Genomic DNA, 16,904 nt, shown 5'->3' on the forward strand with positions numbered 1-16,904 from the left:
ATTCTTGTTTGCCAACACTTCAAACCGTATTAGAGCCTTGAAGACTGCGAATAACCTTTGTTTGCATAAGTTATTTTGTTGATACTAAATCTATGCACCGTAAAATCTATACTGTATGTGTTATCTGAGGTTTAAATTTCCCGTTTTGCATGTATAGGCCTTGGAAGAGTGTGCCCTTTCAATGAAGCAAGGGGAGATTGCTTTACTGCTTGCAGATTCACAATACACCTATGGACTCCTGGGACGGTAAGAGAGAAAATATACCTGTGTTGTTTCTGCAATAATGTACAGACTGGGTTTGGGGATAAAATACAAGCAGGTTTTTTAGGTGAATTTAGGTACACATTCTGTTATAAGAAATTCAAGAAGGAAGTATGTGAGGGTGGAGAGCAGCGCTCAACGGGTCTCTTGTGACATCAGGTTGAAAAAGTCAAGTGTCTTCTATCCTCACAGGGTTGGACAGAGCACTTTTATACCTGTTGCTCTCAGGGCAAACGGTCTGTCCCCAGAAGCCTGTTAAATGAACCATGAACAGCAGCAGATGGCTTTCCCAAAACACCATTGAGGACGTTCAGGAACCCCTCCCCTATCCCCTTAATTCTTTAACTATAGCAATTATTTTGTTTAACTACTTGCTTCATGCAACTAATTTACATCATGAGGATGAAAACTCATTAAAATGTGAGTTTAGTTTTACTTAGGTGGCTGATGCCTATCTCTTCAGAGGTAAAAATGGAAGAACAGTTCCTTCTGAATCACCGCATTCTCAGGAATTTGTGACATAAATAACGACAGATGATGGCAAAAGTGACCAAATATCAGGCAACACACACACATATGGTAATATAAATATAGATAAGAAGTACACTGTACATTTAGAAAGTTTCCAACATAAGAATAAAACAGATATATATATATACACACTGTCAGAAAAAAAGGTACATTGCTGTCAGTGGGGCGGTACCCTAAGGTACAAAACCAAAAGGGTACTAATATGTACAAATTTTAAGCTACTACTTTGTACCTTTAGGGCACTAATACGCACTCTTAAAGTACTAATATGTATCATTTAGGGGTGAGTAAGGTACAAAGATGTACTTTTTCACTTTTGTACCTAAGGGTACCGCCCCAGTGACAGAACTGTGAGTATATATATATATATATATATATATATATATATATATATATATATATATATATATATATATATATATATATATATATATATATATATATATATATATATATATTTATATATATATATATATATATATATATATATATATATATATATATATATATATATATATATATATATATATATATTTTTTTATTTATTATTATCCTTTGATGAATGGAAAAGTCAAAAACATTTATTTGAAATAGTTTTTTTTAACAATCTAAGAGACTTTGCTTTAACTTTCTTTTAATCAATTTAATTCTAAATAAAAGCTCTTTTAAAGAAAAAAGTTATGACCCCAAACTTCTGTATATATATTGAAAATAATATACATTTATTTACATTGTTATATGTATTATACATATTATATATTAATGCATTAGACAATGCTTTAGATCAATTAAATAGGCTAGTACTGTTATAAATGTCATGTGTTTACTTTGTATTCACATGTTCACAAAGCAAATCCATGCATGTAGCTAAGCAGTGAACGGTCATGTGTTTTTGAGAAGACATTCCACAATTAGAGATTTCCATCGACTTCAAATCAATTGCTCGGTTAACCATGTGCTGTTTCCAGTTCAAAGTGCTTTTAGTTCACTGCAATATGACATTTGCGTATCTATCGTGAAATTTGTGAGTTCAGATGATATGCAGCAGCTTGTATTGAGCTGCAGATCCCTGCCTGTGATTTAGAGGGTATTTTTGGCATTCATTTACTTATTGCAGATTTACTCTGAAGCACAAAATGACCAGAGATTACTCCTGGGGGACCGCAAGTTGGGGTCATGTTGTTCTCGTGCCATGATTGTGGTCTTGAGCTTTGGCCTGTTTGTATGCTAACTACACAAGCACACATATGTGTGTGTGGAGTGCAGCGCGTAAGAGGGCTCAGGAGTGATCGTTAGCTTTGGCTTGTAGCAGTGCAGACACAAGGGCTGAAGGGACATGCTCCTGTGTGATTCTCTCTCTTTGGCCCTGTTATGAGCGGCGTCCGCTGGGAGCTGGCAGTCGTGAGAGGCAGACCGATCCACAGTTAATGGTTGTTTTGATGCTACTGATTAGGACTGTGAGCGGCAAACTTAAATTTAGCCCTGGCCCAAAGGTAGACCTCACAGGCTTCTTGCCAGCAGTTAAAAGGATGACAGCAAAGCCACTGTGACAACATCTCCTCCCATGGCACTGAATAGGTACAATGCACACACACACACACACACACACACACACACACACACACGCATGCATGCACACCTACACACCGACAATGCTTCCCTAAAAAGCAGCTGCGTTTACCATGCTAAAAGCAAACCTAGACTCTTAAAAAAAAAGGTTTCAATGGGGGATTTTCACAACAATACCATAGAACAACCAATTTTGAACCTTTCAGAGAACAGTTCTTAAAATAACTGTTTTGTCTTAGTGCTAAGAACATTTTAAAGAGGAGCTATTGTGCTTTTTACATTTTCAACTTTCTTCAGTGTGTATTGCTTTTTGAGCATGAATACGAAGCAAAGTTACAAAGCACAAAGTCCACTCCAAAGGGAGTTACTCTCTATATCAGCACGCGCTGTTTCTGAACTCCCTCAAATGAAACAAAAGATATTTTAAAGGGGGGGTGAAATGCTGTTTCATGCATACTGAGCTTTTTACTCTGTTAAAGACTTGGATTCCCATCCTAAACATAGACAAAGTTTCAAAAACTAATGTTGGACGTTTGATGGAGTATTTCTGTGTTAAAAATACTCCTTTCAGTTTCTCACAAGTTTCGGCGAGTTTTTTTCGAGTATGGCTCGACTTGACGTTAAATAGATCGGAAGGTCCTTGTATGGGCTGTACGGGCTCTTCTCCCGGTAGGGTGCGCGCGCGCGTGACTAGAGGGAGAGAGAGGAAATGCACGCTGTAAACAGTCTCTCAGGTGCAGATCCAGTCGTCCGTGAACACTTATGACGCGCCGCGCTCCACTTTATTCCTATGGGTGACGTCGAGCGACTTCAACGCTTCAGCACAGCATTCCGGGAAGGCAGCGCTGCATTTGAACCGATTTGAACGCAGAAATGACGGGAAGCTTCAAGGCATCGCTTCAGTCGCGTCGCAAAGTGGATTTCCACGGTCACTGCTGTCACAGGACTTCACCAAATCATACCAAAGAACTGTGTTTTTGACGGAGCGGTCCCAGCGATAAAGTTCGGTCCTGCTTTGGAAGCAGCCGGTGAGTAAAACAACTTCAAATGTCTCTGCTGTTGGCTACCGTCGCATGAGTAAACATCAGTAAACGATACGATCGCGTGCTTCGTCATTCAAATGCGCTAACGGTTACTCCATTGTTGTTCTGTATAACACTAGTCTGACTCAGACGTGCAATACCGTTTTGCTTGCTACCTCTAAGGTCTAGTCACATACAATAGTCCATAAACCGAATCATGTCCTCATAAACTGCACACAAAGGCCCCTTAATACAGTACATACCACAGAGACGGACATCCTGATGTTGCCGTTTCTCCTGTTCAATTTATTTCAGCCTCAGATTTGATTGTGGATCATTATCTGTATTAGCTGAGATAGCCATGGGTTTCTCCACGCTTGAGGACGTCACCGCTTTGTGCACATTCGTCATTCTTTAGCTCCGCCCACACGATATGCCTCCAGGCGCTCGGTTTTTTCCGGAAAGACTCGGTACAGCCCATATTTCTTTTATAAATATGATAAAACGAAAGACTTTTCGGAGATATGAAGGATGCAATACTACTCTACAGGTACTCAAGATTGACATGAGATTGACTGAAACTGAGTGTTTCACCCCCCCCTTTAAAGAATGTGGGTAACCAAACAGTTGCTGGTCTCTATTGACTTCCACAGAAGGAAAAAAATATACTATGGAAGCCACTGGGCACCAGCAACAATTTGGTTACCCACATTCTTCAAAATAACTTTTATTTTTAACAAAAGAAAGAAACTCATTAAAACAAATCGAGAAAGTAATTCACGAGTTCACACTTACATATCATTTATGAAGAGTAGATTTAAATGTGTATTTGTTGTGCTGTCCGGGGTGAGGCTTCAACCTTGCTTCCTCCCGAACCTTGTTAATAAAACATCATATGACAGACAGATTATTATTATTAATATTAATGTTATTAATAACAGTTCTCAGACTTAAAGATATGTTTAAAAGCATTTAAAGAAAGTCTTTGTCAAAGCCCCTGTTATTCTTACATCTAAAAAAAATGTCAGGCTCCAATAGAACATTTTCAAGTGACTGATCACATCTAATTGTTTTAGTTGGCCAAATTGAATACAGTGTGAATTAAATTGCATCAATTCACAGAAATTAAATCTGGCCAACTGAAAAATGTAGATGTGATCAGTCTCTAGAAAATGTTCAATTGGATTGCAGTGTAATTTTGACATGCATTTTTACACCAGGTTCAAAATATTGGTTACCGGTCTACTTGACCTTCAAGAATCGTTATCAGCAGTGAAAAACATATCGGTCAAACCCTAATTTGTACATATTCTAAATAAAAGGTATAGTACTGAATGTCAACTTGCTTACTTTGCTTTAAAATAATGATTAATTAAGTCCACATCAGATAAACCACATGTCGAGAGCTGTCATTAACCACACAACTTTGCCATGTTGTTTTGTTCGTTGAAACTATGCTTTCGGGAAACAAAGACTTGTGGATATTGTTACGAACTGCTCTGAAACACGGGTTGAGGATCCAAATGCAGCTTTGATTAGTGGTAATCCACAATCGTAATCCATATGACAGACAAGGGTCAAAACCACAGGGAAGACAATCCAAAACAAACAACAGGGTAGAAAACATGGGCAAACAGGGGGTCAGAACCAAAGCACAGGAGACAAAAGAGAGCGCTCAGAAATGCAATGTGACACCTACAAGACTTTGTAATAAGTGACTGAAAAAAAGTTAAAGGGTTATTTCACTCAAAAAGGAAAATTCTGTGAATAATTACTTATTACCCTAATATCGTTCCAGACCCACAACCTCTGTTCATCTTCAGAACATGAATTAAGATATTTGTGTTGAAATCCGATGGCTCAGAAAGGCCTTCATTGACACCAATGTCATTTCCTCTCTCAAGACCCATAAAGGCACTAAAGACGTCGTTACAAAGCCCATCTCACTACAGTGGCTCTACAATCATTTAATGAAGCGACGAGAATAGCTTTTTTGCACACAAAAAACCTAAATAACGACTTCTATAGTGATGGGTCGATTTAAAAAAAAAATACGAATGGTTATGAATCAGTGTATCGATTCATGATTTGGATCGCGTGTCAAACTGCTGAAAGCACGTGACATTGGCGATCTGAATCGATACACTGATTCATGACCGTTCGAATCTTTGTTTTGAAATCGACCCATCACTATAGATGTCGTTATTTAGTTGTTTTTTGTGTGCAAAAAAACTATTCTCATCGCTTCATAAAATGATTGTAGAGCCACTGTAGTGAGATGGGCTTTGTAACGACGTCTTTAGTGCCTTTATGGGTCTTGAGAGAGGAAATGACATTGGTGTCAATGAAGGCCTTTCTGAGCCATCGGATTTCAACAAAAATATCTTAATCTGTGTCTGAAGATGAACGGCGGTCTTACGGGTGTCGGACGATATTAGGGTGTGTAATTTTCATTTTGGGTGAACTAACCCTTTAACAAGGGTAATGACAAACAGGTGGAAGTGATTAAACAATGAGTTGGCAATGGGTTATGGGAAGATCAGGAAGATCTAGTTCAATGATCAGGCTCGTTGAACTATGCTGATAATGACGGGATAGTTGGCTAACGATGCTTTGGGGGAAACGCACCCCTGAGCGTTACTGACAGACTGGGAAGGGGGGTGCTGCAACAATGTAAAATATGTGAAAATAATGTGTTTTTTTAAAGCTACACTGTGTGATATTTTCTCCCATCTAGTGGTGAAAAGGTATATGACCATCCAGTGAATAATAGTTTCTGCTCCTCTCAATTTCGATTTCGTTTCAACTCCTACGGTGGCCGATTTAGTCATGGCTTCCAGTTCGACCTCTTCGGTGAGTGTTGCGTCAACTCAAGTGATGAGGTAATTTTTGAAAACTATTATAATTTGCAGTTATTTAATTTACCAAATGATCTATGATCAAATTAATCTATGTAAAATGAATAATAGAACTGAATAATAACCAGTTCATTGCTAACATCAGGTTCCCAGACGAATGCAAGCTCTTAGTAAAGTAACTTTTATCAGTGCTATCATTATTCTGTATATTGTACAACACCACTAGCGTAAGGCAAACAAATTATAATGCAATTAAAATATTAATCTCATGTTATCCGTCATAGAACACGGATTTATGTTATAAGGTAAACAATACTTTTTCATCATTGATGCGAGGAAAACTATCCTAGACGTCGTTCTAGTGTTATGCACAGCACACCGTGATATAATTAGCCAAGCAACAATAAAACTTCCAATATACACAAATAGGCTGAATTAATATTACCTGTCGAGAAGAAAGCAGGCAATGTCGGCGTTCTTTTTCAAATCGTTGCTCCTCATGAGCTCTTTCCATTTTGGAAAGGCCACTCCAATATTTACTTTTGTCTTGTTGATTTGCCTGTCGCGTTGCCGTCTTAATTCTCTTTTCCGCTTCCTTGGCGACTCTGATACATATCCCGCAATGTTACTAGGTCCCCGACCCGAGTCGAATTCGGTAATCAATTCCGGGACGTGGTTGCTTTTACACAGAAGGCGACCCGGCAATGCTCCGGGAATATTGCGGGTCCGACGTGCAGTGTGAAAGGGACTTAAGAGTGATCCTCCATCATCATATAGCAGCCTCAAGCAATCCTCCTCTTCACATGCGACACAGTGCCATCGAGTGTAAAAACGCGAAAAGCGAAGCTTGAATTTACGGGTATGTCCCTCTTTGGCAAATGTACTTTCAAGATGGAGGAGCAACATGGCGACCGCCATCTGAACCCTCAACACTTATGTATTTTCAATGGTATATTATAAAATTACGAGAATGCATTATTACTTGAAATAAGTAAATATACATTAATGAGCACATATATTTTTGAAAGAACTAAGTGATTTTAGCTAAGAATAAACTAAAAAAGTTACACAGTGTAGCTTTAACATTCAAGGATGGAAACCTATAGTAGACTCCAAAATTTAAACACTGAAAAAGGGCATAATATGAAAAGAGCTGTTTTCCACTATAAAGAACCTTTTTTGCAATGGAAAGGTTCCAAGGATGTTAAAGGTTCTTTGTGGAAATGGTTCCTATTCTTCAATAAAGAACCTTTACTTTTAAGAGTGTATACTTATGTTTGAACTGCTCAATATACGTCTACTATATTAAAAGGTAAATAGGATTATATAACCAAGACTGATAAAGACTCCTTTGACAAGGAACTCGGAAAAAAAAAAACATCACCTCCAACATGTTTTCCTTATTTGACAACTGTGACGGCTTGTCAAAGTGGCAGTACGGCAGATGGAGTGAGCAGAAAGTGGCAGAGAGGAAGCTACTGAGGGAAGAAGGCAATAAAGAGAAAGAGTTAAAAGGAGCAGGAGAAAAAAAAATCTCATTTAGTTTCTCTCCAGTGGCTGTGGCATGTATTGACTGAGCCCTGTCGGTAGCCTGTTACAGACAGCGCTGTCTCCACCAAGAGCACTTCACAGCTTTTTGTTGGAGCCGACGGCAGACAGACTGATTCAACTGACTGTGATTGGAGTCGCAGCGTTGTGTGGAAAAGTGTTTTTTCTTTTTGTCTCTAATGCATGCATCCGTGGCTTATTAGTTATGGAACAGCAGGTGACTATTTTTTCAATAATGGAGGTGGATCAAGGTTAAAGCACATCCATGTTGATCTTCGGGAAAGGCATATAAGAGCAACCAAGTGACTCATCACATCTCAATGTTGCTTTGTCTAAGATCAAAATATCGTTTTCAAAGGTGTGAAGACATCGACTGGACCCCATTAGTCACTGCCCAGCAATCAATTTTGCATTTAAAAGATGTCTAATAGCCATCCTTACACAGCTAGGGCTGGACTGGTAATATGGCATACTGGGCATTTTCCCCCGGTGGGCCGACGCACTTTGGGGCTGATGCAAGTTTTTTTTAAATCTATTTATTTATTTTTAATTGAGCGCATGAAACTGCAAAAGGCGAAAATCTGTGCGCTACCGCTGACGAAACTACGGTTTCTGCTGCTCTATCAAGTGAACGGCACTCTGACTCCGAATTTTGTTTTATACAATTGTGTGAAATGGGAACATTACAGGTTCTGTGGTGAAACTAGCTGAAAACAGCCGCGAGCGTGTAAATACTTGACGAGGTAAAGTGGAAAACGGCAGTAGGCCTAACTACAAACTTGTCTCTTTAGCACAACTACAATTTACCCTGTAGCTACTAACAGTGAAGAAATAAGGTGTTTTGGAACAAAAAAAACGAATTTATTAAAAATGTTGCTATTATTACTTACATTAAATATTGCGGAATATAAATCACTTTTATAGAGGCTGTTTTTGTATTTCCTACATGTGTGTTTCCAATATTTTTTATTACAAAATCAATAGTTTATTATATATGGTTTATATACTATTTTACAAACCATAATGGTAATGTTAACTCTTAAAAAATATGATTGTTCTTAAAGGGGTAGTTCAACCCAAAAATGTGATCTTTTACACACTGTCATTCCAAACCTAAATTAATAAAAATAATTGTAATATAAAAGAAAGATTTTTTGTTTAAACGATATTTAAATGGTATAGCCTAAGCAAAAGGACTTGGTTGCCAACATTCTTCAAAATACCTTCTTTTGTGTTTCATGGACGAGAGAAAGTCATAGAGGTTTGGAATTCATGATGGTGAGTAAATGATGACAGAATTTAATAGCAGTAAATTTAGCATTTCTGTGACAAAAGTGCAATATTAAGTTTTTTATCTGCATTTGCAGTAAATTCGATAATATCCATCATTATTTTTCCTTGTCCTAGATTTATTTATTTACTCCAATTGAAGGCCCTAACCCCTGGCAAAAACATTCACGGCGAACTCATGGGCCGGATGGGCTGGGTTTGCCAGGGCCGAATTCACAGCCCTGATGTGTAGGCTAAAGCAAGGCAAATTTTGGGCTACCAGTGACAATTTAATCAACGTTTAATCATATCCAGACTAGACTATTCATCTAGAACATGTCAAAGAACATGTAAACTCCTTGTAATCACTGTTTACTTTGCTTAAATTATGAAATACGACATGTAACCAAATTCAAGGTTGTTTTGGCTAGAAGTGGGTTACTCATAGCCAGACTATATTAGATGGTGAAATGACGGATATTGCTTGCTGGGTGACCTGCAGGCTTACAAATAAAAAGTATATCTGAAGCTTTCAACAATATCATATCAATAAAGATCAACAATATTACACACACACACACACACACACACACACACACACACACACACACACACACACACACACACACACACACACACACACACACACACACACACACACACACACACACACACACACACACACACACACTAATGTTTGTACATTACTGTTAGAGACAGTGTAGTTATTGTTAAGTAAAACTATTAAAAATGTTGTTAAGAATTGAAATAAAGCTGAAAGTGAATACAAAAATATTAGATAAAAAATTTATATTTTCCCCAGTGTAACTATTTGAAATAAAAAAGTTTATGTTAAAGTACGATAACTCAAATTTAAAAGAATTCAAAACCAAGTTTTTTCCCCCCTGCCAGGCCTGTAGTATATATTTTCCCAGACAACATGTTTTTGGCCGCACGTTCGTTCAGTCATTAATTTGTTTGTACATTAATTTGTTTATATATTTTACATAATCAGTAAATGTTTTCTTCATCTCTCTTCCCCCCCCCCCCCCAACCTTACTGTTGAACCTAGATGTGAATCTCTGTATGATGATACAGCTTCAATATGGGCAAATCACTATCAGCAAATTAATGGCATAGTAAATCCCTTTAAATCCCAGTTTTTATTGCTTTATACAGGAAAAAATGAATTATGTTATTCTAGAGCAGATGGCAGAGAATATGATATGTTTACTCCTTACAGCTAAGAAAAAGTGCTGCTAGTGTTTGTGAAAAAGCCCACCAATCACATTCAATTTGTTGTGACTCACCGCCACTATTTAATTTATGTTTGGCATTTGCATAGAATATGCCAAAGACAGCGATGATACAGAAATCCCAGACCTAATATAATGCTCCTGATATAAATGAGTCACCATTTTGCAGGAAAACACGATAGCAGATCACCGCTCACCCACTCACCCTCCATCACACAAACACACACTGTTGCTTTCTCACTGACACACACTAAAAACACACATAGATAGACAAACACACCCTCACTGTGAACCCCACGCTCCTCTTTTCTCTCTCTCAAGCTTTTATCTGTATACTTGCCGGAATCCAACACCCCCGACAGATAAACATGCTGGACATGAGCAAATAATAAATTAGCGTGTGAGCCGAGTACAAAAGTTCTCAAGCGAAACAGAACCATGTGTGTGTGTGTGTGTGTGTGTGCTATGGCAGAAACACAATGCTGTTTTTTCCAGCATGTGCGAAAATGAGGACCACCTTCTTGTTGGTCTTGGCGGAGTGACTCAATGAGCCGTGCTAGAGAGGAAAGTGTGTATTTACGCGGACATCGAGACATGTCGTAAAATTTAATGAACAAACCCCAGATGGCTTGCGATGAACTGGAGTGGATCACTAACAAAAATATCAAGCTGAAATTGTCTCATAAAAAACAGTTTGTGTTCATGTTCAAAGAAAAACCCAGTCCCAAAATGACCCTAACAAGCTCAGCGCTCACTAGTGTGAGATCCAGTGAGCTAAGCAAATACAGTGGATGACGGGGATTGAACATAAGGAGGACCAAAGGTGACTGGACACCTTAGCCATTTCATTATAGCTCTTTCAGGGAAAAGCTGTACTCAACTACGATAAAGCTAAAAACAAATCTGTACCATATGTCATCGGGGGGCAGCGGGGGGCAACTATTGCACGTTAGCTTGGCATTAAAGATAACTTTAAAGTGTGGCTCACTCAAATTCTCAACTAGAATTAAAGGAATATTCTAGGTTTAATACTAGTAGGGTGTGTTCACACTTGGCATGTTTGGTTCGACTAAACCCTTGTGCAATTGCTCTGTTAAATCAAGTGTGAACAGTATTATCCGAACCCTGGTGCACACCAAACAAGACAGCTGGAAAGATGGGTCTCATCCGCTTCTAAATTAACTCTGGTGCGGTTCAAATGAAAAAAGAATGCGCCACGGACCAAATCAGGACATGATGTCACAAGATGCAACCCTAAAAAGTATACCAGATACCAGGACTTTGGACTTTGGTTCAGGTGTGTTGTAGTTTGGTTTTTTTAGTCCGGACAAAAAAAAAAAACCCTGTTTAGTCCTGGTCTGCTTAGCATTCACATTGGCATTTTAACACCAAACCTAAATATACTGAACCTAAAGGCATTGGGATATGCTCACAACCTGATTGGTCGGCCGTTTATTACGGCTTATGTGCATAACCTACATGATGGTCTTTTGACCAGCTGAGAACTCATGGAGAGCTTACAAAATGTTTAAAGGAGTTTGTAACAAAGTTCTTAACTGGGCAGGAAGGAGGCGGGAACCGGCGAACGTTCAAAACTGTTTAATTTAAAATAAACCGCGGGCAGCCCCTCACGGACGACTGCCCACACACACACACATAATAACACGTGGGCAGCCCCTCACGGACGACTGCCCACACACACATAATAAAACGTAAACAAAACTCAACATAAAATCCAGGCCTGGTCCTCTCTCGTCTTCCTCTGCCTTGGCTCCTCCTTTTATGCTCCCGTCACTTGGCCGCGAGACGAGACCGGTGTGTCACGCAGCTGGTACTCATCACCACTCGTCACCGGCCCACTCTCGCGGTCCCTCGCCCCGCTGTTTGCCACACCACAGAGTTAAAACTGAATTTTTGTGTCTTGTCATACACACAAGCGAAGATCCGCTGAGAGGAGACGTGGTTCTGACGCCTGTACCGAATTGTGATGGGCAACATCGTAACTGTGATGACAACAAACAGGAACACTTGAGCATTCTGCCCTTTTTAGGGTCGCATCTTGTGATATCATGTCCCGTTTTTGGTTTGTTATGGTCTGTGGAAATGGAAAGAGGATGAATACCCATCTTTTCATCAGCCTTGGTCAGCTTGTATGAAGCATCAGGGTTCGGATGGCAGTGTTCACACTCATTCATATGAAACAAACTAACAGAGCAATCACACCAGGGTTTGTTTTAATCAAACCAAACATGCCACATGTGAACAAATACCAATGTAAGCAGACCAGGACTAACTTTTTTGTTATTTTCTTTTTTGGTTCCGACTAAATGAACCAAGCAAACCGAACTACAAGTGTGAACACACCCTAAGCTCAGTTGACAGCACTTAATGTTGACTATGACAAAAATGTATTTCCCTTAAATATTACTTTAAACGTGGAAATTCATCTATTTTTTAAAGGCATCTTATCGATCTCATTGTGAACATCTATGCATGTTTCATCCTCATAAACCCGCCCCTTTCTTACAATCCACTGCAAGCTCACATTCAAATCTGTTCCATCCAATCAGCAACAGAAATATAGAGCCATGTCCCTGCCCTATACATTTTTTCTTTTTCAATACACAATTTAATTTGGATGTGCCTTACAATATGGATGATCTGTGACTACTTCTGTTGTTGCAACTTTTAATAAGCAAAAATATGGATTGCATTGTGACACTTACAATAGAAAAGAATGTGAATCTGTTTCTTAATATAGTAAAGTAACTTCCGATGTAATGTGTTGCCATGAAAATGTAATGCCTAAACCCTAAAATGACAGTAAATTACAATTTTCAAGTATTGTAAGTGCTTTTATAGAATTATAAGCTTCACGTTTTTTTAAATCCTCAAAAAAGTGCCCCATTTATTTCCACATCACCTTACACCCTAAAAAATTCTGGGTAAAAACAACCCAATGTTGGGTCAAATATAGACTAACCCAGCAATTGGGTTGTTTTAATCCAGCTATTAGGTTGTCTTAAGCAAATATTTGGCCTGCAGGTTTAAAACAACCCAATCGCTGGGTTAAAACAACCCAATTGCTGGGTTAGTCCATATTTGAGCCAACATTGGGTTTAAACAACCCAACATTTTTTAGAGTGTAATGTTTTTTAAAGAAAAAGATGGAAGAGTGTACAATTTTCCTAAGTAGTAGTAATCACCATTGTAATTTAGTTGAGCTTAATTTGTACTCAACCTGAAATATTACTTTAATTATCTGAATTGTACTGTTAACAGTTTGATGTCTTACTGTGAGCAATTTATCGACTTTGACTCAAACAAATCTGACAGATAATGATGAAATCAATGCATTTGTATTTATTCGCCTTCATTTTATTTAATTTTTCTTATTTAGCTGTTAGCATATGCTAACGATTTGTTTGTTTTTTCAGCTCTGTCAACCGTGCAATCTCTGACAAAGCTGTAATATCATCATTAATCACGGTTCTTTCACGCTCTTTGTAAAACAACTAAACTTGGCATTCTCATGAAGAACACAAGTCTTTGTCTACTCATATTCCTACACTTACAGAATGAAAAAAGAGGTGCAAACAGATTGAGCCTTTAAGCAAACATGTTGTGAGCTGTGTAGGTGTGTGAAATGAAGAGATGCATCTCCTCTCATCTGAATGTCACATGTGTGAGGAGGATTTTGTGAGTGTACTGTATGTGCCATTGATAAAATCTTCCAGCTGCACTGACATATGACACATTCTCGCACACATGCACACGCGCGCAATCGCACGCACTCATGCCGCGCATCCAAGTGACGAGTCTGTTCACAGCATGGCTTTTAAATCAACACACACAGTTCTAGGTTCTGGTGACTGCTTGCAGGCCAAATCTTGAGAAAGAGCAGAAGAAAAGAACTGGCAGTAGCTTCTATCGCACTCAGAAAAATGACTCAGCAATTCAAATAGACAATTAAAAATCAAACATCTGTTATAGCAAAACCAGTCTTCTGCTCCATGCAGAAAGACACAATGGAAATACATACAGTGAACATGATTTCACCAAATACAACATCACTCTGAAAAATCAGTTTTTGTGTTACCCAGCTCCTGGGTCAGATGTAACAACTGAATGTTTGGGTAGTTTTGTGTTACCCAGGTCCTGGTCCAGGAATACAGTAACAACCCAGGGGTTGAGTTATTTATCGCAGGCTTTTTGCGAACTCTTCAGGAGAGAGCAGTGCAGCTCTGTCAAATTGGTGCATGGTAAAATACAGGTTTGTGTATATATTATTTCATCTACACCTTCGTTATTGTGCTGTATATCACTTAATCTAATGCAAAGCAACATACGGGGTGTGATGTGAGTCACCCAAACGAGTGTCACGTCGGTCTTTTCACGTGGTGGAAACTATTGGGCTGTTTTTAACCTAGTGTTTTTTTTGTGTGTTAATAAACCAGATTTGACTCAGGTTTGAAGGACAAGTTTAACAGTTTATGTCAAGTTTAGTCTTAAAACCAGAGTTAGTGCTTCTACACCATTCTCTTCTGGTTTATGGATAAGGTAAGGGTAGGTTTAGGGGTAGGGATTGGTCAGGACAACATTTTTGGACAGGAATGTTGTTCCAGGATCAACAAAACATGTTTGATTTGGCAAAATCACGGTGGCCAATAACATGTGTGCGTTGAAGTGGTTGATAAGTGGTTGATAAAATGTGCTGTAGGAATGTGACGCTATTCACTCTTGCATGTATGTGTGTTTGTGTGTGTGTGTGTGTGTGTGTGTGCATGTGTCTCAGACAGAGAACTTGAGAAATTGTATGACTCACGGTGAGTGACCAATCACTGCTGACGTGCAAACCCGGGAGCTACACGGTATTGTTTTTACGGTATAGGGCTTTTCAATCAGAGAATACTGTCAGGAAGCCTACTGGCACAAAATTGACATACGAATATGTGTGTGTGTGTGTGAGTGGTTCAGGTACATCCTATGTTATAGTGTTTTGGTCCCCATGAGGAAAAAAGCTTGCAAATCATACGAGATGTTTTTTTGAAAATGTGATGATTTCTGTGATGGATAGGTTTAGGGGTCGGGGTAAAATGTAGTTTGTACAGTATAAAAATAAAAATCAAGACCTCATGAAAGTAAGTGTGTGTGTGTGTGTGTTTCTTTGGGACTTCAATCTGTCTCATGGGGACTCGTATCACTGTGGGGACCTAAATTGATGTCCCTATGAGGAAACAAGCTTATAAATCATACAAAATATGTTTTTTTTTAACAAAGATAGTTGTGGTGTGTTTTAACTTTTACGGTTTGCAAGCAATACTGTTGCCGGTCAATTTATCCTGCATGCCTGCCCTCTGTATACGACACAGATAGAAAACCTTATGGTATGATTTAAATGCATGCAAATATCAGAGGAAACATTGTCAGTCCGTGTCGTGTAGTTTTGGAAACATTCCCACAGCAGATTCATGACGAGGGCTGTAGCAGTCATGTGATTTCAGAGATTAAGACTAGCTAGAACTCCTGAGGAAGAGTGAATCAGAGCCACTCCCAGCAGTCATGCAGCAGTCAGGTCAGAAACGCAAGCCAAAATTCAGGAAGAAATGTTCATGCATGTCTGAAAACACACCCACAAATAGCGACATCGGTTTCCCTGGAACTTGGATGGTGGCCAGTGAGCCACTGTTAAGGTCATCAACTTTAAGCAATCTAACCCTAACACAAATATTTTTTGCCAAAAACAAACAAAAAATAATTCTGGTGCAATCATAGAGCAGCACATTAATATAATATGGTGTGCTGACTAGTTTGTGATCAGGAGCAGCGTCACATATGCATTTCGACTATCAGCATATTTAGCTCGCAGCTTATTCTGGCTTTTAACTGCTCACCTAGACTGGGAAAACTTGTTGACATTAAAAGTGAACAATCACTGTTATTTAGATCATGCCGGGGTTAATTATACTTAAACACACGCACTGCAACATCTTTATATGATAGTCTGCATAGAAAACAGGGAAGATTAGCAGAAATTAGTGTATACTTTGTAATCAGAATTTCTGTCCACCCTAATGTAATAGATTAGTTGACTTACACCACCATTACACTACCAAAGGTTTTAGTGATCCATTTATTTGATCAAAAATACAGTAAAATAGTACCATTTAAAACTATTGTTTTTAATGTATTGCAATTTAGTCCTGTGAATTTTCAGCATCATTTCTCCAGTCTTCAATGTCACATAATTCCTCAGAAATCAAACATTTAATACATTTTGGTATTATTATTATCAATGTTGAAAAAGTTTGCTTAATATTTTTGTGGAAATCATGCCTTTTTTTTTTAGGATACTTTCAAAAAAACAGCTTTTGTTTGAAATAGAAATGCTTTATTTATTCGTCTTTACTGTCACTTTAGATCAATTTATGCATACTTGCAAAAAAATAATAAATAATAATCATCAAAGCCACACACTTTGAGTTACAGGAATGTAACTCAAAGCCAAAGCAGAACTTGAGATTCTGCATATGCACGTCAGCAAGTAAGAATTACTTAATTTATATATATATTATATATATATATTAATA

At 38.3% G+C, this 16,904-nt stretch overlaps 1 protein-coding gene across 1 annotated transcript in view; it reads left to right on the forward strand.

The window, feature by feature from the left end:
* Positions 1-16,904, forward strand: part of fkbp16 (FKBP prolyl isomerase 16) — a 108,508-nt gene that overhangs the window by 53,130 nt on the left and 38,474 nt on the right. The window contains exon 4 of the mRNA XM_067418945.1: positions 158-246. Within this exon, the coding sequence (XP_067275046.1) occupies positions 158-246 (89 nt within the window). The remainder of the gene's footprint in view (positions 1-157; positions 247-16,904) is intronic.

This window comes from Pseudorasbora parva, chromosome 16, assembly GCF_024679245.1.
Source record: "Pseudorasbora parva isolate DD20220531a chromosome 16, ASM2467924v1, whole genome shotgun sequence".
Taxonomy (NCBI): domain Eukaryota; kingdom Metazoa; phylum Chordata; class Actinopteri; order Cypriniformes; family Gobionidae; genus Pseudorasbora; species Pseudorasbora parva.